General features: G+C 28.7%; 3 protein-coding genes across 6 annotated transcripts; 2 read left to right on the forward strand and 1 right to left on the reverse strand.

Moving 5' to 3' along the window:
• Positions 1-16,277: 16,277 nt before the first annotated feature.
• Np15.6 (NADH dehydrogenase [ubiquinone] 1 beta subcomplex subunit NP15.6) lies at positions 16,278-17,078 on the forward strand. Its single transcript, XM_083081679.1, has one exon. The coding sequence runs from the start codon at positions 16,479-16,481 to the stop codon at positions 16,908-16,910; it is 432 nt and encodes a 143-aa protein (XP_082937805.1). The 5' UTR covers positions 16,278-16,478; the 3' UTR covers positions 16,911-17,078.
• Positions 17,079-17,281: 203 nt separating this feature from the next.
• On the reverse strand, positions 17,282-20,613 carry Grasp65 (Golgi reassembly-stacking protein 2). Its single transcript, XM_083081652.1, has 7 exons — positions 20,395-20,613; positions 19,618-19,698; positions 19,301-19,504; positions 19,000-19,217; positions 18,824-18,908; positions 18,317-18,638; positions 17,282-17,977 (listed from the first exon to the last, which is right to left on the reverse strand). The coding sequence occupies exons 1-7, from the start codon at positions 20,455-20,457 to the stop codon at positions 17,535-17,537; spliced, it is 1,416 nt and encodes a 471-aa protein (XP_082937778.1). The 5' UTR covers positions 20,458-20,613; the 3' UTR covers positions 17,282-17,534.
• Positions 20,420-23,421, forward strand: LOC145961460 (uncharacterized). 4 transcript variants are annotated; one of them, XM_083081655.1, is made up of 10 exons: positions 20,420-20,621; positions 20,684-20,876; positions 21,113-21,287; positions 21,401-21,542; positions 21,630-21,838; positions 21,930-22,076; positions 22,183-22,418; positions 22,512-22,694; positions 22,936-23,098; positions 23,285-23,421. In XM_083081655.1, the coding sequence occupies exons 3-10, from the start codon at positions 21,150-21,152 to the stop codon at positions 23,309-23,311; spliced, it is 1,245 nt and encodes a 414-aa protein (XP_082937781.1). In that variant the 5' UTR covers positions 20,420-20,621; positions 20,684-20,876; positions 21,113-21,149; the 3' UTR covers positions 23,312-23,421. The 4 variants fall into 4 exon arrangements, with proteins under 4 accessions (XP_082937781.1, XP_082937780.1, XP_082937782.1 ...); XM_083081654.1 differs by having other exon boundaries at positions 20,428-20,621; positions 21,130-21,305; XM_083081656.1 differs by having other exon boundaries at positions 20,428-20,621; positions 21,187-21,305.
• The last annotated feature ends 78 nt before the right edge of the window (positions 23,422-23,499 follow it).

Genomic DNA, 23,499 nt, shown 5'->3' on the forward strand with positions numbered 1-23,499 from the left:
CTTGTTTCTACATCAGATTTCGCAAGATCAATCTGCAAAGAAAAGTTAAGTGATCCATTGAACGTCGGGAATTCCACTGTAGGAGAGAACGAATCCTGGATCTTCCGGACTATTCCCGATAGCAATGATTTCAGTATTAAATCAAAGACAATTATCCCTCGTCATTATTTTCAATTCAAATTGATATTCACGTCAGAAAACATGTTCTTCCATTACTAAGAAATATATTTCTTTATTGAAAATTAAATGGATATAACCTTTGTTATTGAAATGTGATTACGAACGATTATATTTATAAATAATAAAATACATGCATTATTGGAGTTTGTGTTAAATGTGCGAACACATAATTTGGGGTACCGTCTGCGCGCGCGAGACGAATCGAATCCGATAACAGCAAGATTTAAAAAATTTCAATTCGAATAGTGTTCAAAATAAAATAAATGAAATAATTTTATATATAAAATTAATTCTAGATTAATTATCTAGATTCTTATTCTTGTAACGTTTAAATTAATAATTTTTTTTTTTAATCAATATCTTACTGATATAAGGGTACCCATTCGATTCGTCTCTAAATTTTTAAGTATTCGCACATTTTATGTAACATTCATGTATAATTTCGCGTATGTATAATATATCATATTAATAAAAATTATAAAAATATTTTGGATACGTTAATTTGTGCATGTATTTTATTATACATATATATAAAATAATATATATCTAAAAACTAATATTCTAAAATGGCGATGGATGTCCAATACCTGCAAATAGTTTCTTAAAAGAAACTAAAAACTAATATTAATATCCCCAGTACCTAGAAATAATTTTTCAAATGAGATAATTAATTAATAATTAATAAAATATATTCGTTCGTAATCATTTTTATCCAAAAAGTTAATAAAAACTAATTATAATATGAAATTACTTGAAAAATAGAAATTTATACACAACGCTATATCCATATTTAATCTACTATTAAATATTTCTGGCATTAGGCAATAATAATACCAATCCTAATAATGACAGAACATTTTTAACGAAGAAAAGAATAGATGCATTTCTCTCACATCTATATATATATTATTTAAATTAATTCGACTTTAAAGAAGCGTATGGCGTTCGTCGTTGAATGACTACCGAAATCATTGCTGACGGAAATTGCCAGGAAAACCTGGGATTAGTTCCATTCCTACAATAAAAATCCTCAATTTTCAACAGGGTACCGAACTAGAGGTCGCGAATGGATCTTACAAGAACCGATGAGAAATAATTCTCCATAATGAAAATCGTTTCGACTCCTCGGCGGTACGAGTCACGCAACTTTCATTAACGTTTATCTAACGAAAGGAACAACGATAACTCTTTCATTAATCTCGTATAAGAACACGAAAAGAACGCGGGAAAAACACGGTGTTTTCGCAACCGTAATTTATTAATTTATTTATGAATATTTTCCGATACGAAATTCGTAAATACACAAATATAACCGAAGAAACAAATTATTAAATTCATAATAATTAACTCGCGATTCTATAATCGAAGGTGACCGTTAAATTTTGTGAAGCTAATATTTCGTAATAATCGTTGACTTATCACATCGAATCTTCACATTCTTATTCCATATTTCTTTATATTTAATTAACAATATTTAGCAATATTATTTGACAAGAGAGACAGCGATAAGATTCTTTATTAATTCAATCTCGTTTAAAAACGCAGAAAGAACGCGGAAAGAGCACGGTATTTTCATAATCATAATTTATTAATTTATTTTACGATTATTTAATTACGCGCGATATGGAATTCATAAATAGATAAATCTAACGGAAAGCATATCATTAAATTTATAATAATTTGACTCGCGATTCTATAACGAAGGCGTTCGTCAAATTTTGTAAAGCTTATATTTGATCATTAATTTAGCACCAAATTTTTACATTTTATATAAAAATTTTCCGAATTTATTAGTGACTCTTTGATATGAAAATATAAACAGTTACTCTTTTATGAATATTTCAAAAATATATACTATAGAATCAAATATGTTAATTTAATGAAATTACTATTATATCATCATTATACGTATAGTTTCGATAACTTTCGTGTAATTTACATAAGAATGTATTTACGTAATTTACAATCGTAAATACAATTTCATATAATATAATTATAGTTATAATTGTATTTTATACACATTTATGTCAATAATTAAAAATATCAATATTAGGTTATAATTAATATACAATTATAACTATTTACAATTTACAAAATACAATTTATGTTATCAATATCAAATAAATGTACTTGATTTATTCAAATGTTTAATAGCATAAATAATTTGATATTGACAGCATTAACATTTGGACTTAATATTATAGCTATATATTAATTTACACATATATATGATATACTTTTAATTTTTAAAATAAAATATAACATGTTAAAATATATCTTGAACATTTATAATTATGCAATTTGTTTAATATTGTTGAAAATAATTTTGATAATTTAAATTTTATTTTTAAAACATTTTTAAAAGTAAATTCAATTCGCGTATAATTAGTTAAATGAAATAAAATGAATCTTAAGACTTTACAATTCTAAATATAATTAAAAAATCACGTTGTTCGCCACTTAATAGAGAATAACGGAACGAATGATTTTACCAAAGTTCCTCTCTAATAATTTAATTATCTAACTATATCTCTAACTATCGATGTATTAGTAGAGTTTAATAAGATTTATATAATGATTTAAACAATCGCGATTAATCATTAATAAAATTATCCATCATCTTTTTAAATAGTAAAAAAATATTTGCACTACTAGCGCAGACTATAAAAGATAATATTCAAAGACGTGGAAAGACAGACAAAGTTTCGACGTAAAAGTCAACGATTAAATTATAAGATAATATTAAGATAAATCGCGATTTAAAATTCCCGAGAAAACACGACGACTAAATAAATCGATAATATTCGGAATATCTGATTCCGATACGTATAATTTTTATAATATAATAATCGAAGCTCTCAACAGACACGAGCACGGTATAATTATTATCACGTAAATATAGAAAATCGAAAATATTTTCACTATCATTTGAGATCTGTAATGTTTGCGAATATACAATTCACCGACCGAATTACATCCGAATTTTTATAAGATAAATCGCGCTTTTGAATTCGTGATAAAACGCGACGAATAAATAAATCGATAATATTCAAAATACTCAATTGCAGAGGGACAGCGATAAAATTCTTTTGTTAAAACGGTAATCTTGTATAAGAACGATTAAAAATTTTATATTTGATCACGCCATGTGTATATACTTAATATGTATATACTTTAGACGGCAGTCCCGGTTTCAGTACGAGCAAAAATCTCATTTCACTTACGAGAATCAGCTTCGAGCCAATAGGTCGGGAACGCAACGATACAACGAGCAAGGACTAAGCCCAAACCGGAAAGAAGACGAAACGATTGACAGAAATAGAGGAAAATGAAGTTCACCAACTCTTTTTCGCGCAATTATCCTATCTCGTATCGAACCTGGACCCGCTAAGCACGATTTCAGGTGCTCCGCCCGGACATATTATGCCTCTCGCGGTTGCTATATGCTACACCAGGCTAGTAGACGGCAAAAGAAGAGGATACCCACATTTTTTAAATGCTAACATTCAGCAATTTAGAAAATGGGGAGGCAACCCCTTTTACCGAGCGAAAATCGTGCCTAGGGGAATCCACTCGACTCCTCGACAGGGTTAACACACGCAGTGCGTGTGGCTGTAGACGAGCAAAGAGAAGGGACCCATTGACGACCATTCCGAGCAATCGATCGAGTTCTAATCAATTCGGGCCGAATCACTTGACGAAGCACGAAGCGCGAGTATACGTTGCATAACAACGTGTGCAAACTCGAATATCCCAGTTAATTGGCATCGGAAGTAGAGACTCGTGACAATCAATGAAATTGGGATTTTTATACAAAAAGTTTTATACAACGCGGAAGCGCGAAAACGCGACGACGCGAGAATACTACACGCGGAAACACGGTAACGAAATGCCGCCGTCCGCGACACGTTGACAGCACCGACGATGGAAAGTCGACGACGCAATGTGCGTTAACGCATTAAATGCGCGTTCTACATAAGAGCCATTGTGAGATCTTACAATAAAAATCCCCAATTTTTAACAGGGCACCGAATTAGACGTCGCGAATGGATCTCACAAGAACCGATGAGAAATAATTCTCCATGATGGAAATCGGTTCGACTCCTCGGCGGTATGAGCCACGCAACTTTCATTAACGTTTATCTAACGAAAGGAACAACGATTACTTTTTTATTAAAACGTCAATCTCGTCTAAGAGGGCGAAAAGAATGCGGGAAAAACACCGTAATTTTTTCGCAACCGTAATTTATTAATTTATTTATGAATATTTTCCGATACGAAATTCGTAAATACACAAATATAACTCAAGAAATAAATTATTAAATTTATAATAATTAACTTGCGATTCTATAATAGCAAAGGTGACCGCGATAAATTGTGTAAAGCTAATATTTAATTGTCGACTTATCACATCGAATCTTCACATACTTATTCCATATTTCTTTATATTTAATTAGCGCAATGTTCAGGAATATTATCTGACGAGAGGGACAGATAAAATTCTTTTGTTAAAACGGTAATCTTTTATAAGAACTCGAAAAGAACGCGGAAAAAGCACGGTATTTTCGCAATCATAATTTATTAATTTATTTTACGAATACGAATATTCAGTTCCGCGCGATATGGAATTCATAAATAGATAATTCTAACGGAAAGCATATCATTAAATTATAGTTATAATTGTATTTTATACACATTTATGTCAATAATTAAAAATATCAATATTAGATTATAATTAATATACAATTATAACTATTTACAATTTACAAATTACAAATTACAATTTACAAAATACAATTTACAAAACACAATTTATAATGTTATCAATATCAAATAAATGGATTCGATTTATTCAAATGTTTAATAACATAAATAATTTGATATTGACAGCATTAACATTTGGATTTAATGTTATATATCATATATATGTGTAAATTATATATTTATATATTTTTAATTTCTAAATAAAATATAACATGTTAAAAAATATCTTGAACATCTATAATTATGCAATTTGTTTAATCTTTTTGAAAATAATTTTAATAATTTAAATTTCATTTTTAAAACATTTTTAAAAATACATTTAATTTAATTTCTTAAAAATAATTTTAATTTATTACAAAGAATTACACGAAAGTATCCAAAATATACGTATAATATAAAATTTATTAAAAATTTCTACATAGTCAAAACAAGACTGATTAGCGTTGGTGAATTATGCGATATTCATTATTAATAATTGATAGGCAATAATAGAATTTAATAAGTTTTATGTAACGTAAATATATATAATCGTGATCAAAAGAGTCATTAATAAAATTATTGGTCGTTTTTTCGATTGTAGAAGAAAATATTTGCATTATTGGCGCATAATACAAGATAAATAACGATTTAAAATTAGCGAGGAAACGATAACGAATAAATAAATCGATAATAGTAGTAATATTCGATTACGATATGCATAATTTTTATAATACGATAATCGAAACCGCCAATAGACAGCGCGCGACATAATTATTATCAAACAAATACGAAGATATTTCGAGACATTTGAGATCTATAATATTTGCAAATATAGAATTTATTGTCTGATTCATTTGCGAATTTTTAGAAGATAAATCACGATTTACAATTTGCGAGAAGACGCGACAAATAAATAAATCGACAATATTCGAAATATTTGATTGCGATATGTATAATTTTAATAATATAATCGGAGCCCCTAATAGACACGCGCGATATAATTACTATCACACACAAGTGCGAAGATATTTCGATAGACATTTAAGGTCTGTAAATATTTACGAATTTATTTGCGATTTATTTGCGATTAATACGCTATTTTATATAAATGTCGCGATTGAGAAGACGCATTGAAAATACATATTACATCTTGCGCATGATTAATTCAATGAAATAAAATAAATCTTAAAACTTTACAATTTTAATATATAATTAATATATAATTAAAAAATCGCGTTATCACCACGTTTAAGAGAATAACGGAACAAATGATTTTATCAACGTCCCTCTAATACTCTACATATTTAACTATATCTGTAACTATCAATGTAATAGTAGAGTTTAATAAGATTTAAATAATGTAAAAAAAATCGCGATTAAAACAGTCATTAATAAAATTATCAATCGTCTTTTAAATAGTAGAAAAAAATATTTGCCCTACTAGCGCAGACTATTAACGACAATATTCAAAGACATGGAAAGATAAACAAAGCTTCGATGTAAGTCAGTGATTAAGTTAGGTAAATCGCGATTTAAAATTCGCGGGAAAACGCGACGAATAAATAAATTGATAATACACGGAATATTCGATATGTATAATTTTTATAATATAATAATCGCGAAATCCTCAATAGATACGCGCAATGTAATTATGCTGTCACATATAAATGCGAAGATATATTTCGACAGACATTCGAGGTCTGTAATATTTGCGAATATAAAATTCACTATCTGATTTATTTGCGATTAATATGCAATTTTATATGAACGCCGCGACTGAAAATAAGATACATATCTCGCGCATGACTAACTAAATAAGATAAAATAGAAAATTTTTATAATATGATAATCGAAATCATCAATAGACGTGCGCGCGACATAATTATTACCACTCAAATTATCACACAATTTGTAAATAATCGCGATTAAAATAGTCATTAAAAAAATTATCGATCGTTTTTTAAATAGTAGAAAAAAATATTTGCACTACTAGCGCATTTTGCGCGGACTATTAGAAACAGTATTCAAAGACGTAAAAAGATAGACAAAACTTCGATGTATAAGTCAACGATTAAATTATAAGATAATATTAAAATATAAGACACATCGCGATTTAAAATTCCCGAGAAAACGCGACAAATAAATAAATTGATAATATTCGGAATAACCGATTCCGCGATATCTATAATTTTTATAATATAATAATCAAAGCGCCCTCAATAGACACGCGCGCGATATAATTATTATCACACAAAGGCGAAGATATTTCGATAGACAATTTGAGGTCTGTAATGTTTGCGAATATATAATTCATCGACTGATTTACGTGCGAATTTTTATAAGATAAATTGCGATAAAACGCAACGAATAAATAAATCTATAATATTCAAAATAATCGATTGCGCATAAATTTTATAATATAATTCGACGCCATTTGATACGCGGATGACATACTGGTAATATCCGATAAAAATAGGAGCGACCTTAAAAATGAAGAACGATATTACATCTTGTTTCTACATCAGATTTCGCAAGATCAATTTGCGAAGAAAAGTTAAGTGATCCATTGAACGTCGGGAACTTCACTGTAGGAGGAAACGAATCCCGGATCTTCCGGACTATTCCCAATAGCAATGATTTCAGTAATAAATCAACGACAATTATCCCTCGTCATTATCTTTAATTCACGAAATTGATATTCACGTCAGAAAACATGTTCTCACATTATTAAGAAATATATTTCTTTATTGACAAATAAATGGATATAACAATTTTTTTATAGAAATGTGATTACGAACGATTATATTTATAAATAATAAAATACATGCATCATTGGAGTTTGTGTTAAATGTGCGAACACATAATTTGGGGTACCGTTTGCGCGCGCGAGACGAATCGAACCCGATAACAGCAAGATTTAAAAATTTCATTTCGAATAGTGTGCAAAATAAAATAAATGAAATAGTTTTAAATATATAATTAATTCTAGATTAATTCTCTAGATTCTTATTCTTATAACGTTTAAATTAATAATTTTTTTTCTTTTAATCAATATCTTACTGATATAAGGGTACCCATTCGATTCGTCTCTAAATTTTTAAGTATTCGCACATTTTATGTAACATTCATGCATAATTTCGCGTATATATAATATATCATATTAATAAAAATTATAAAAATATTTTGGATACGTTAATTTGTGCATGTATTTTATTATACATATATATAAAATAGTATATATCTAAAAACTAATATTCTAAAATGGCGATGGATGTCCAATACCTGCAAATAGTTTCTTAAAAGAAACTAAAAACTAATATTAATATCCCCAGTACCTAGAAATAATTTTTCAAATGAGATAATTAATTAATAATTAATAAAATATATTCGTTCGTAATCATTTTTATCCAAAAAGTTAATAAAAACTAATTATAATATGAAATTACTTGAAAAATAGAAATTTATACACAACGCTATATCCATATTTAATCTACTATTAAATATTTCTGGCATTAGGCAATAATAATACCAATCCTAATAATGACAAAACATTTTTAACGAAGAAAAGAATAGATGCATTTCTCTCACATCTATATATATATTATTTAAATTAATTCGACTTTAAAGAAGCGTATGGCGTTCGTCGTTGAATGACTACCGAAATCATTGCTGACGGAAATTGCCAGGAAAACCTGGGATTAGTTCCATTCCTACAATAAAAATCCTCAATTTTCAACAGGGTACCGAACTAGACGTCGCGAATGGATCTTACAAGAACCGATGAGAAATAATTCTCCATAATGAAAATCGTTTCGACTCCTCGGCGGTACGAGTTACGCAACTTTCATTAACGTTTATCTAACGAAAGGAACAACGATAACTCTTTCATTAATCTCGTATAAGAACACGAAAAGAACGCGGGAAAAACACGGTGTTTTCGCAACCGTAATTTATTAATTTATTTATGAATATTTTCCGATACGAAATTCGTAAATACACAAATATAACCGAAGAAACAAATTATTAAATTCATAATAATTAACTCGCGATTCTATAATATCAAAGGTGATCGTTTAATTTTATAAAGCTAATATTTAATCGTTGACTTAACACATTGAATCTTCACACTCTTATTCCATATTTCTTTAAATTTAGTTAGCGCAATATTCAGGAATATTATTTCACGAGAGGGACAGGGGTAAGATCCTTTATTACAATGGCAATTTTGTCTAAGAATAGGGAAAGAATGCGGAAATAAATATGATATGTTTCCGTAATTTATTAATTTTACGAATATTTATTTCGGATACGAAATTCGTAAATACATAAATCGAATTGAAAGTATCACTAAATCCGTATAATAATTGACTCGCAACTTCATAACATCGAAGGCGATCGTTAAATTTTGTGAAGCTAATACTTAATCGCTAACTTAACATCGACTCTTTATACTCTTCTTTGATATCTTTTTACTTTTAATTAGCAATATTTAAGAATATTATTTGAGAGGGACGGCAATAAGATCCTTTATTAAAACGGCAATCTTATCTAAGAACGCGAAAAAAACGCGGAAAGAGTACGGTATTTTCGCAATCATAATTTATTTCATGAATATTCAGTTCCGCGCGATATGGAATTCATAAATAGATTCCGAATTTATTTTTTATTAATGACTCTTTGATATGAAAATACAAACAATTATTCTTTTATGAAAATTTCAAAAATATATACTATGGAATTAAATATCTTAATTTAATGAATTACTATTATGTAATCATTATACGTATACTTCGGATAATTTTTCGTGTAATTTACATAAGAATGTATTCATGTAATTTACAATCGTAAAATACAATTTCATGTAATATAATTATAGTTAAATTAATTATAGTTTATAATTATATTGTATTTTACACAATTATAATATCAATATTATAATTAAAATATAATTATAAATATTTACAATGTAAATATGTTAAGATATTTCTTAAATTCATTAATAATTATGTACAATTTTCTTAATATTCCTGAAACAATAATAAATAAAAATAATTTTAATAATTTAGAATTTATTTTTAATGTTCTTTTCAATAAATTAGGTAAAATTTATACAAAAATAATTTTTTCTCGATGTTCTTTCTTTATAATTAAAATACTGCAATATATTTTCGCGATGGATGCAATACATTTCGAACGAGAGAATTTATTAAAAGTTATTTAATTTAATCTATCCTAGCTCATCCATTTTAAGTTAACAGATTTATCTACAATCTCTACAGTTACCTTAAAATTAAATAAAAGTGTTTGTCACTCACCGAGACATTGATGTGCAGCAGCAGAGTTGTCGTTATCGAAACTACGGAATTGTTGTTATCGAAACTACATTGTCGTTATTAAAACTACGTCTGTAACATACATATAAAATTCATATATAACAAATATAAAATTCATATATAACAAAGCTCAAAATACATTCAATATTTCAAAAAATTATTATTGTGCGGCATTTCATATCCAGTGTGCAAAAGTAATAAGCAGATATAAACACGTATGGGAAGATTTTATGAATTTTGAAATTATTTTTTAAATAGAAATTTTTATATTTATAAAAATCTTTCTCTCTAATTTTCTTTTTAATTCCTTTAAATTATAAGAACGAATTATTATGCGTACGATTTATAACAATTGATATATAAATAATAAATATTTACCATCAGGTTGCTTCGTCGATGCCTCTCCCAGGCCTCCTCCTCCTCTCACAATAGTTTTTGTTGGTCTGTAACATACAAAGAAGATTCAACTTGTAGTCACGGTCAAAAAATTATTATTATATGCATTTAATTTTATATCCGACGCACATAAATAATAAGCAGATAAACAATTTTATAAATTTTGAGAAAAATTCTACTGATAAGTAATAATTTTAATAATTCTATCAAAAGCTATTCGAACGTAGAAACTTTTAAATTACAGTTTTTATGTAAAAATTTCTCTCTTTTTCTCTTGTTTAAGTCATGTAAATAAAAAATCAAATTACGCGATTAATTATTTAATTTAAATCGCGCGTACGCAATTAATAAATAATTATATATAAGCGATAATTTATTTACCATAGAGTTGCTTCACAGGTGCCTGATGCCTCTCCCAGGCCTCCTCCTCCTTTCATGTTGTTGACGCGCGATACTTTCAACGGCACTCCCGCACTCACGAGCGATATTTTTATATCGCTATTTTCGCTATTTTACGCGCGATACTTAACGATTTCCGCACTATTTCGATGCGATCAAAAATTTTATATTTGATCGCGCGATGTATATACTTAATATGTATACCTATACATTAGACGGCACTCCCGGTTTCGATACGAGCGAAAATCCCATTTCACTTACGAGAATCAACTTCGAGTCAACCTGTCGGGATTGCAACGATACAACGAGCAAGGACTAAGCCCAAACCGGAAAGAAGACGAAACGATTGACGGAAATAGAGGAAAATGAAGTTCACCAACTCTTTTTCGCGCAATTATCCTATCTCGTATCGAACCTGGACCCGCTAAGCACGATTTCAGGTGCTCCGCCCGGACATATTATGCCTCTCGCGGTTGCTATATGCTACACCAGGCTAGTAGACGGCAAAAGAAGAGGATACCCACATTTTTTAAATGCTAACATCCAGCAATTTAGAAAATGGGGAGGCAACCCCTTTTACCGAGCGAAAATCGTGCCTAGGGGAATCCACTCGACTCCTCGACAGGGTTAACACACGCAGTGCGTGTGGCTGTAGACGAGCAAAGAAAAGGGACCCATTGACGACCATTCCGAGCAATCGATCGAGTTCTAACTAATTCGGGCCGAATCACTTGACGAAGCACGAAGCAAGAGTGTACGTTGCATAGCAACGTGTGCAAACTCGAAACATCCCAGTTAGTTGGCATCGGAAGTAGAGACTCGTGACAATAATTGAAATTGGGATTTTATATGAAAAGTCCAAAAGTTCCGCGAAAACGCGACGACGCGAGAATACTACAACGCGAAAACGCGGTAACGAAGCGCTTGCCGTCCGTGGCACGTTGACGGCACCGACGACGCGAAAGGGTACTTAGCTTCCCATTCAGGCACCTTAAGATTTATCATAAATAGAAAAATTTCAGATAAACCTCAAGGCACCATCCAAGTACTAAGCCCTCCCACCGCGACAAGGTGTACCCCATGGGAGGGTTATATTATATATAATTTTATATATAATATAATACATAATTTGAAATTTATTTTGTAATATAGTACATAAGTTTAAATTTGCAAATATAAATAAATATACGATAAATAAAAATATAAAGGATAAGAGAACATCTATTATACAAAGCAATGTTCAAAATAATTGATTTTAAACCTAATTATTGCGCGCAATTAATTTTTACATTTTCACTTTTAAATAGATATATTTTAATATTATAAACTGCGTAATTACAAAATAATTTATATTTCTTAGATATAAACTTTTAAAAATATGATAAATAAAAAAATTTCTATTTTTTTATATATGAAATATTTAAATAAATATATTAATTTGAAATGTTTTATAAAACAAAAGTATCTGAAAATATTAATTAATAAAAAATTTTATAAATGTTTTAATTATTTTAAAATAAAATGGAATATTTTTTATAAGTATATGTATTATATATGTTACAATTTAAAATCACTATTAAATCACAATCAAAGAAATAAAACGAAACGAGAAATATGTATATTTTGAATATATATATTATTGATAAATAATTTATATATTGTTGCGTCCGCGGTATATATCGAACGCGATATATATCGAACGCGCGCGACACAATCGGCAAAATACATAGCATACGCTGACGCTCGTGCACTCGTAAATAATAACGCGATTTAAGGTGCACAAGAATTTTAATAAATCGCGAGTAACATACAAGAATTCAGAATAATTGTAAAACGGATCACAAATAGACGCGCGTCCGCACAACTTGACAGCTGGGCTTAGACTCTCTGACAGTCGTTGTTTATAACAATATCTTGACAACGCGTGCGAAAACGATCTTCTTCGAAAGAATTCAACGGGTGACGAATACATTCAGCGGGACGGGACGCGGGGACGCAACAATATAATAAATAATGAATGTGATAAATAATTTATATTAATGACTTACATCATATCTTATTGATCCATCCATTTCCAAAACCTCCTTTTTTCTTTTGCTTCCTTCGCTCTTTTCTCGTGGCACTTTAATCCTCGTTGCACTTACACTTATTCACGAAAAGTTCCTCGTTGCACTTGCAATTGTGTTTAGAGAAAGAATTTGATAATATATGAAATATCTCACATCACTACTTCACTGCTCAAGAGCCACTGAGCGAATGATCGTAAGTCAAGAACGTTACCGCGGTACTGTTTATATCGTCAGAGTCGACTATGTATAGAAAGAATTTGATAATATATGAAACGTCACTACTTTATTGCTCAAGAGTCACTGAGCGAATGATCGTAAGTCAAGAACATTATCGCGGTACTGTTTATATCGTCAGGGTCGACTATGTAAAGAAAGAATTTGATAATATATGAAACGTCACTACTTTATTGCTCAAGGTTACTGTGCGAATGATAATAAAGCCGTGTAACAATAGCCGTATTAACAATAGCGCGATACTGTTTATCAAGGTCGAACACGGTGTTATTGATAATTCTCTCGTTGCCGAAATATTTTCTGTAATATAAAATATTCGCGCGCGGAATATTAAATTATAGAAGTATTTTAATTTATTGATTTAAATTGATTATTTTTTAACAATTTATCACGGAGACTTTCGTTATGCTATTTATTTGCATCTATAATTCGATTGTTTTACTTTGTATTTTCTCATAATCCAAATTATTTTTAGATTTTCAAGTAGAACGATAAAGTAACACGGATGAAATATATTTGTGACTCTAGGTATTGAAATAATAATTATTGTCCGTAAAGATCGCAACGATCGAAGCATTTATTTAACATTTTGGATTCCTATCATTTAATCGATTCTCGATTAAATTGTACATTGTTTAATTAACAAGGATTGTAAAAATTTAAGGTATTGGTCGAAATATAATTAATTCTAATATTGTTAATGAAATATAATAAGCATCAATGAGCATAATCGAAAGTTCATAACATAATTAAGTCTCTTATCCCCTTTTATGTATATTTTGTTTCAATTTTTAATCACGGTAATGAATGATTGCGCGATTCGATAAAAATTTATAGTTGCGATACAGTTTCATGTCGTGAATTAATTTTTAATTAATTAATTTATATTAATATTTAAAGCAAATTATGTTTCGATACTAATCGTAATCGGTGTTTAGTAAAAAAATTACAATACAATACGAAACGTTTCTCACCACTATCTTATTACTCGAGAGTCACCGTGCGAATGATGACAAAGCTGAAACATAGCGCGCTACTGTTTATATTTTATATTGCCAAAGTCGAACACCATGTTATCAATAATTCGTTGCCAAAATATTTTATATATTATAAAATGTACATATTAACGCGGAATATTAAATTAATGAAGTATTTTAATTTATTGATTAAAATTGATTATTTATTAAACAATTTATCCTTTCATTATGCTAATTATTTGCATCTATAATTCGATTGATTTACTTCGTGTTCTCTCACAATCCAAATTACATTTAGATTGTCAAGTAGAACGATAAAGTAACACGGATGAAATATATTTGTGACTCTAAATATTATAATAATTATTATTGTCCGTAAAAATCGCAACGATCGAAGTAATTATTTAATATTTTGGATTTCTATCATTTAATCGATTTTCGATTAAATTATATATTGTTTAATAACAAGGATTGAGAAAATTTAAAGCATTGGTCGAAATATAGTTAATTCTAATATTAAAGCTTTAACATAGCGCGCTACTGTTTATTTTTTGTATTGCCAAAGTCGAACACCGTGTTATCGATAATTCGTTGCTGAAATATTTTATATATTATAAAATATACGCTAACGCGGAATATTAAATTATAGAAGTATTTTCATTAATTAATTAAAATTGATTATTTATTAAATAACTTATCACGGAACCTTTCGTTTTGCTAATTATTTGAATTTATTCGATTATTTTATTTTCAAAGTCAAATTCTATAATATTTAGTTTTGCATTTTAGAAGACTGATTTAGAGCGAGCTAAATAAATAAATAAATAAATAAAAAATAAATAAATGATGTTGAGAAGAAAAAGAACACACATAAATAAATAAATAAATAATAGCGTGGAAAGAGAGAACATACTAATATTTTTATATAAATTATTATTAATTAAATTATTTATATTTTTATTTATATTATTTATATTATCAGAGAGACATATATGTTACCCTCTGAGAACATTCGTGGACATTGGCTTTGTAGTTCATGTTCACGTTTTTAATGTCCACAGAGGGAGTATCGCTTCCAGGGATCACCTAAAAGCGGGCCATGACATCAGTCTTCTCTCTGTTCGAATGGTCGGGTTTAATCGTTCCGGGGTAGTTTTCTAGATGTCATTGACGAATCACAGCCATTCTTCTGAAGAATGTAACCATACATGTGTCATATTCTTGTAATATTCGACGCTGATTTGCTGGATCTGAAAGTAGGAATCATTGGCTGCGTTCAGCAGAAAAAGCTGCTTTGCAACTGTTGTAAAATTCGTGAGCCTGATTGGTGTATGCTCTTAGATTCAGTCAAAATTAAGAGCATACACCAATCAGGCTCACGAATTTTACAACAGTTGCAAAGCAGCTTTTTCTGCTGAACGCAGCCATTGGTCGCATTCAGCGGACTCAACCGCTAAGTAGCAATCGAATATGATTGGTTTCTACTTTCAGGTCCGACCAATCAGCGTCGAATTACATCGGAAAATCTAATAATGTTGCCAACTGTTGAGTCCGCTGAATGCGGCCATTGATTATCATGGCTATGAGTCTGTTCTTTTTAGCTGCACTGCTGCACTAGTGCAATAAGTTAGAAAGAGACAAACATAGGGTGCATCCAGAAGCACAACCGCTCTCTGAGCGGCTAAGTAGCAATTGAATGTGATTGGTTTCTATCTTTGAATTCACCAATCACATTCGAGTGCTACTTAGCCGCTCAGTGAGCGGTTGTGCTTCTGGATGCATCCATACTTTCTTTGGTCCATATTCTGAATCCTCTTTTATCGATAAAAGTGCATGTAAAAGTGACTTATAGCCAATTAGAAGGCTTATAAACCACTTTTAGAGGCACTTTTATCGATAAAAGAGGATTCAAAATATGGACCTTTCACTCTAACTAATTGCACTAGTGCAGCAGTGCAGCTAAAAAGAACAGGCCCTATATGTATACTCGCATGTATATGAATTACGCGAGTATTGAACAGTATTGAAGAAACATTATCTAATTTCAAGTCTCGCTCTTTTAATGCAGTACTCATAAAAAAATCAGCATTGATAATCTCTCGTATTTTTCGTGACAATTGTCACACAGCGAGTGAAGACAATTAACAATGACAACGTTATTTCGCATGAGTTGCGTGCAAGGTTTGCGCAGAGGGTTAGCTTTAATGATACCCAAGGAGACGATGATATATCGCAGGATAGCGACGACACCGAGATATTACGATAATGTCAAAGAGAAATCGCTTGTCAAGAAAAAATGGGTGAGTTATGGCTTCAGCGAGGAAAACGAAGAGGAAGATCGTCATACTCTGCATGTGACTATGTTCGTCCTTGTAACTATAGTCTTTGTACTTGGATTCACTGTTATGGCTTATCTGCCCGATGTAAGAGGCAGAGACTGGGCGCAACGAGAAGCATATCTGCAACTTCGTTATAGAGAGGAACATGGACTTCCTCTCATCGATCCTAATCTAATCGATCCATCTAAGATAATACTGCCAAGCGATGAGGAATTAGGTGATACCGAGATTATTATTTAAAAATGTGTTGACAATGAAGAGAAGAATTTTGTTTGATGAAATTCAAGTATCTCATTGCTGCCTATCTGTATAAACTTAGTACTTGTTATAATAATGTTAATTGAGGATTATGTATATATAATAAATATTGCTTTTATGAATTAAATCTCTTTCAAATTGAAAAACGTACCTACATTGTACAATCTCTTATCTTTCAAATCCTCAATTGAAATAAAATGTTTTCAATATAAAAACATATGCATACATATGTGTATACTGTCCAATTTTATATATCTATTGTTATTGTATAATTAAAGCTTTGTAGATAACACATAGAAAGTAAAATATTACTTGTAGAATAAATTTTGGGAATTTTGTGCTACAATATATAATTAAGATCTTATAATTGTTTTATTTATGTACAATATTACAATATTATATTAATTATATATTTTCTTTAATACACATTAAAAAATTTATTATGAGTTGTGTATACTTCATATTTATGAAAAAAAAAATTAACTTAATTTTATCGAGCTATAATCATATTTATAACAAGCAAATTAATCCGGTTTTACTTTACTAACATGATTAAAAGTACGTTTTATTAAAGTGAAAAATCACATCTTTTTTTAAATTTAATTTTTAAGAATGCGCATTTTGCTGTATAGACGATGACGATGTTGGAGTCAATGTTGGAGCAACAGTAGTAGTGCTGATATTAGGTGAAAATTGATTTTGTTGTTGAAGAACAGAAGGATAGAGGGGAGTGTTTTGTGGGAGAGAGGCGCTAACTGTAATAGGCGGCATTCCTGGCAGTGAAATGGGTGTCGTCACAATATGAGACTGAGGCACATTAAATCTAGTAGTCATAGTTGCACTATGGATAGGATTTTGTTCTCTTTGCAATTCTGAAACATTGACTATACTAGCACCTTGAACAAAGTTTTGTTCTCTCTGCTGTCTTGGGATATTGATTGGTCCAGCTGTTGCTGCTTCATAAGAATTGGTGACGCTCGTAGGTAATGTTGTTGGTAATACCGGAATAGTTGGCATACCAGGAATGCTTGGAGTTGCTTGATAAGTGCCTAAATAATTAAATAAATAATGGTTTAAATAGCTAAAGATTACAAAAATATAAATTCAAAAATCTATCAGTTTCTTTTTTTTTATTGAAAATTTGATATCTATAGACATAAAAATTTCGAAAAATTTAATAAAATTTTTAACAGAAACTTAGCAATACATTAGAGTAAATTAATGTTTTAAATTCCATGAAAAAAAGAAAATTATAAATAAAATTTTATCCATTTTTTATTAATTTCTTACTATTTTCTTTTAAATTCTTAAATATAGTTATGCAATTTGAAAAATAAAAGTACATATTAAGAGAATATATATATATATAAAATTTTTTTCATGCTTACCAGGTGTGAAACTAACAGAAGGCTGATTCGAAAACGTGTGAGGAACTGAACTGACTGGTGTGTAGCTACTAGCAGCACCAGTGAAATTAAGATGACTTGTTGTCTGTGGTTGTATATTTAAGTTAGATATATTTTCAATTAATTTAACTTCCTGTTCGTTTTTCAAAATTTTCACAGTATGTTCAGAGTTATTCAATGAGGCAGTATAATTTGGTGGAACAGATAACTCAAGTGGTGTATTGATAGCTGGATTGATTTCTGCTGCAGTAGTTGTAGTAATTGTTGTCATTGCTGGTTGAGTTTGTGTAGCAATCTTGACATTCTTAAATAGAAATACTCATAAAATATACATAAATATATAATAATAATAATAATAATTTTATATATATATATATATATATATATATATATATATATATATATAGCAAAGAAGAAGCAAAATATTTATAGATAATTTATAGAAGTTTATATTGCCACTTTTTAAAAATTTATAATGCTACTTTTTACCACATATGAATTAACAGGCTTAGACTCCGGCACACTTCTAACAGGTATTCTATGCAAATATCCATATCCAATTCCACATCCTAAGCTATTAAATAAGAATACAATAATAATATCTACACATTGCATTATGATTTTAATAATTATTATATCTTGGATACTTTGTAAAAAGTTGTTACCTTCCTTCTCCACCCCAGGTATTATTAGGTGTAATAGTCACTTCTCTGCAGGAATCATCCTTAGTATTGTATACATACAATTTAAGAGATCGTGATTCATGTGCCTCTATTAAAGTAAATAAATCTTCACTTTCATGGAGAATGGAATCTGCACCAATAATGTAATCAGTAAATGGTTGTAAACCAGCCAATTCTGCAGGAGATGATGGATGTACTTCCTACAAATTTATATATTAACCTTTTTTTCACTATAAAATAACATATCATTATATAAAATTAATATGGAATTTAAAGCACTCACAAGTACATGCCAAACGTTTTCGTTTGCGCCTTCAAATGAACAAAACCGTATACTAACACCCAATAAACCCTGTCCACCCCATGTCATGCTTGGTACAATTTTTGTTCGCCTTACAGATTGTGTTTTACTACTATACACTGTAATTGTTAATTCTTTATTTACACCAGCCTTTAGAAGTTCCTTCAAAGTATCATTATCTTGGTCCTATGAGGAACAAATATGCAGCACTTTAAAATGCAGGTACAGTATATTGTACTACAATAATTACTGGAACTGCACAAGGAATCTTTATCAATAAAAATTATTAGTAAACATACTAGTCGAGTATTTCCAATTGCCACAATAAAATCAAAAAATGCTTCAAGTCCTGCTTGCTGGCCAGGAGAACCTTCCTGAACCTGTTAAAAAAAGATATATCATCTTATGCATATATACTTGTATTTTTAGTATGTATTGTGAATTAAAAATTTTATTTTCCTAATTTCTAATATACATCATATTGACAATCAGTAAACCATAATATATATACACATACATAAATAATATATAAAATGTCCTGTATTTAATATTTCTCATTTCTGTATTTTTTTCATAGCAAAAACTAAAACAAGATGTAATTTGAATTTCCATATCATTTAATTTTAAATCGATTTTATATTCTAATTACAATTTTAGATTCAATGAAAAAAAAATATTTAATAAAAAAGATTGATAGAGTTTATGAAAAATATTGAGACTTTTCTTAATATTTTTATCGAAGGAGAAATAGATCTAGAATTGTTCAAAGAACTTGTAATACAAAACAATTTAGTAAAAATTTAATAGAATTGAGTAAAATTTTCTATAATATGTGTATCAAGGAAAATGAAAAGAAACAACAAATGTATTACACATGGATGACATTTCTAATAGTCAATATATCAATATGTCAAATTGGACCATGACAGATACATGAATACAAATAGCTACACAAGTAACTTAATATTTTGTTAAGTTTTATTATTGTTCATTCTTTACAACATTTATATACAAACAAATTTGAAAAATAAATAATATATTTAGAGTAATTAAATATTCTTGACAGATCACCTTACCCTTAATACATGATAACCTTCTGTACCACCTCCTGGTATCTCCACGCTTTGAGACGATCCCATTTCTGCCAAAAACTTTTTAAGTCACTTGAGACAAGCAAGTAAAAGACATTAAATCAATTGTTGATCGCGCAAGATACTTGGAGACACTCAAGCAGCAAAAATACGTGGCAAGGATATTGGAACGCAACTACAATGACGTCACGACCGCCATGCGGCATAATCTGGTGATGTTGAGCGTTGTCCAACTTTATCTTTCAAATAGTTCTAATAATAATTTTTTTTATAGGAATATTCTGGGGAAAATTATATGATCGATGACATAAAGATAGAAAAGTACTAGATTCAAACAGATTCAAATATTTTCCGGAGCGTTACGGAACAAGTCATCGCAATCATCATCCACAGCACAGAAGAAGCTGCGTGTTTCTAAGAGAGTACAGGAATAACGCGAAAAATTAAAACTGCTTTTGAAATATATAGTAAGTTTTCATTAAAAAAGTCTTTAGTAAAAGATTTACCTGTATCTTCGATAAATGTTATGTGTGTATGCAACTCTATTTAAAGTAATAATGAAAATAAAATATATATTGATATTATTTATATTATTTATTGATATTAATATAATTAATATTATTGAATATTATTATACATGTTATATTTTATGTAAAGATTTCTTATTGTATTTATTTCATTATTCTTTTTCTCATTTTTTTAGAATCAATTGATTTGCAGATAACTCTTAATCGATCATCATGGATCTGTCTATCAATAAAATCCATCACATTTTAGTGGATGCTGCATTACCATCAACTATTGAAGATCTCAAAAATCCAAAAGAAGACTATATTGTGAATTTGTTGACAGTATTCTTATCACGATTTTGTATCGAAGTAAACTTAATTAATCAGGTAAGACTTTACTTTTCACTTACATGTTAGATGTGGATTATATTTCTTGGATATATATGTATATATATATTTATTATCCGAACAAAATTTTACAGCCGCTTCCGGAACAACACATTGTTATGACGCATTATGAGGATTCTGATTTAATCAATCTGATAAATTTACATACAGTTGTGACACAAATATTTGATAAGATATTTCTACATGATTTTTGTTTTACTGATATCACTAATCCTGGTACAAATTTCAATTTAAAAATTTTTAAAAGATTATATCTACATATAGATACAAAAATTAATATTTGTGATATTACAAATTTTATAGGGCAAAAACGACTTAAAAAACATGCAAAATTTCTTTCTAATTTTGTATTGTACACAATGCACAAAAAGCCAGAATATAATGATAAAAATGATCAAATTGAAGCTACATCAAGGCTACTAGAAGAACTAAAAGAAAGAAATGTTCAAATTGTGGAGTCAATTAATGATAAAGCTAAGCACAAATCAAATCAGTCATCTATGATAAAGAAAGTAATAAAAAATAATTTTTATTAAAATATATTTTTGCTTTTAACTAATATTTTACTACAGTATGCAATGATTACATATTTTTGTATATTAGCTGGAGAGTGATATACATCATATATCATCACAAATAGAAAAAATTAATAAAAGTGAATTACAACTTGAAGTAACGAAAAATGAAGTACAAAAAGAAAACCAGATTGCCAAGGAACAATGTGGGTCTGTTAAAACAGCAATGGGAAAAGTAAATATCTTTATTTAAATCTTGATCTTTCATAATTATGTGATATTTTTATTTGCCAAAAAATAAATGATAAATTTGTAATATGCGTGTACAATATAATTTTTAGTTATCCAAGGAGATAGCTGAATTACAGTCAGAAATTGTATATTCACCAGAAGAATATCAATCCCGTTTAGATGCACTCAAAGAACAAAAGAAATTAAAATTAGAAGAACGTGATATAATACAGGAAGCTATTCAGGAAAAGAAACAATCCATAAAGCAAATAGGAGAAAAATTAAATTTTGTCCCAAAAATGAATGATATATTCTCTACTTTAATAGATACAGATAAAGAATTGATGTATGTTTTTATTCATGTTCAGATTGTTTATGCTATCAATAATTTTATGCATATATATATATACACACATATATTACTCTATTTTTCTTATAGAAGTAAGAAAACAAAGGTAAATAATATTCAAAAGCAGATTGACTCATTAAATAATACATTGAATGAATGGCAAAATAAATTAATAATGCATAAAGATCAAATGGATACAGAAATGAACAAACTACAGTTACATCGTGAAGAAGATATTGTCCCATTACGCAACTTGTGTAACCAACTATTGAGGTAATATTGCTTAAGTTTGGCTTAAAAGTTAAATTTTTTGAAAGAGAATTTTTTTACACATTATTTCTTAATTTTTATTTTATATACATATATTTTTTAATTTTGATTTTACATACACACACACACACACACACACACACACACATATATATATATATATATATATATATATATATATATATATATATATAAAATAAATACTCCGATTTTAAAGATAATTAAAATTGGATAATATTTTTAGTGAGAAAAAAGAACAGAAAACTAAATTTGATACAAATCAAGTCTACATCAATGAGAAATATTTAAAAAAGAATAACTTAGAAGCAGACATTAAGAAAAAAGAGGAAGAAACTGCAGTTCTTATCTACAATTGGGAAAAAATTTATAATAATGAAATTGCTAATGTGAGTAATATTGATCATATTTTAATGTATATAATTAAATCATAAGTTATTAAAATCTTCATGCTATGTATAGTTGTGTATATATACATTTTTTTTAAGTATATTGTGTGTGTGTAAAATATATGAATTATTATCTATTATATTTTTCAAAATAATATATGAATTAAAATATATTTTTTATTTTAGGAACTCGAAATTTGCAAGCAAGAGTAAAAAAGACTCTTAAAAAGATTTGCATGACATTACAATACTCTTATAAAGATTTGCATTATATTTATATTTATTAAATTATATTTTTATTATCAATGAAAATTTATGATTAAATAGATATTTTAGATAATATTTTATATAATATTACATATATATATATATATATATATATATATATATATCAACAATAA

Source organism: Camponotus vicinus, unplaced genomic scaffold (assembly GCF_025532165.1).
Source record: "Camponotus vicinus isolate PSW18456_S1 unplaced genomic scaffold, iyCamVici1.0 SCAF_11, whole genome shotgun sequence".
In the NCBI taxonomy this organism is placed as follows: Eukaryota; Metazoa; Arthropoda; class Insecta; order Hymenoptera; family Formicidae; genus Camponotus; species Camponotus vicinus.

Bases quoted from the DNA above. Each gene is read 5' to 3' on its own strand.
- Np15.6 (XM_083081679.1), top strand. From the start codon at position 16,479: ATGACAACGTTATTTCGCATGAGTTGCGTGCAAGGTTTGCGCAGAGGG.
- Grasp65 (XM_083081652.1), bottom strand. From the start codon at position 20,457: ATGGGATCGTCTCAAAGCGTGGAGATACCAGGAGGTGGTACAGAAGGT. The intron at 19,699-20,394 runs GTAAGGTGATCT...TTTTTTTAACAG, and splicing joins AAGGTTATCATGTATTAAGG to GTTCAGGAAGGTTCTCCTGG. The intron at 18,639-18,823 runs GTAAAAAGTAGC...TTTCTATTTAAG, and splicing joins AGCCTGTTAATTCATATGTG to AATGTCAAGATTGCTACACA.
- LOC145961460 (XM_083081654.1), top strand. From the start codon at position 21,150: ATGGATCTGTCTATCAATAAAATCCATCACATTTTAGTGGATGCTGCA. The intron at 21,306-21,400 runs GTAAGACTTTAC...AAAATTTTACAG, and splicing joins AAGTAAACTTAATTAATCAG to CCGCTTCCGGAACAACACAT. The intron at 21,839-21,929 runs GTAATAAAAAAT...TTTGTATATTAG, and splicing joins AGTCATCTATGATAAAGAAA to CTGGAGAGTGATATACATCA.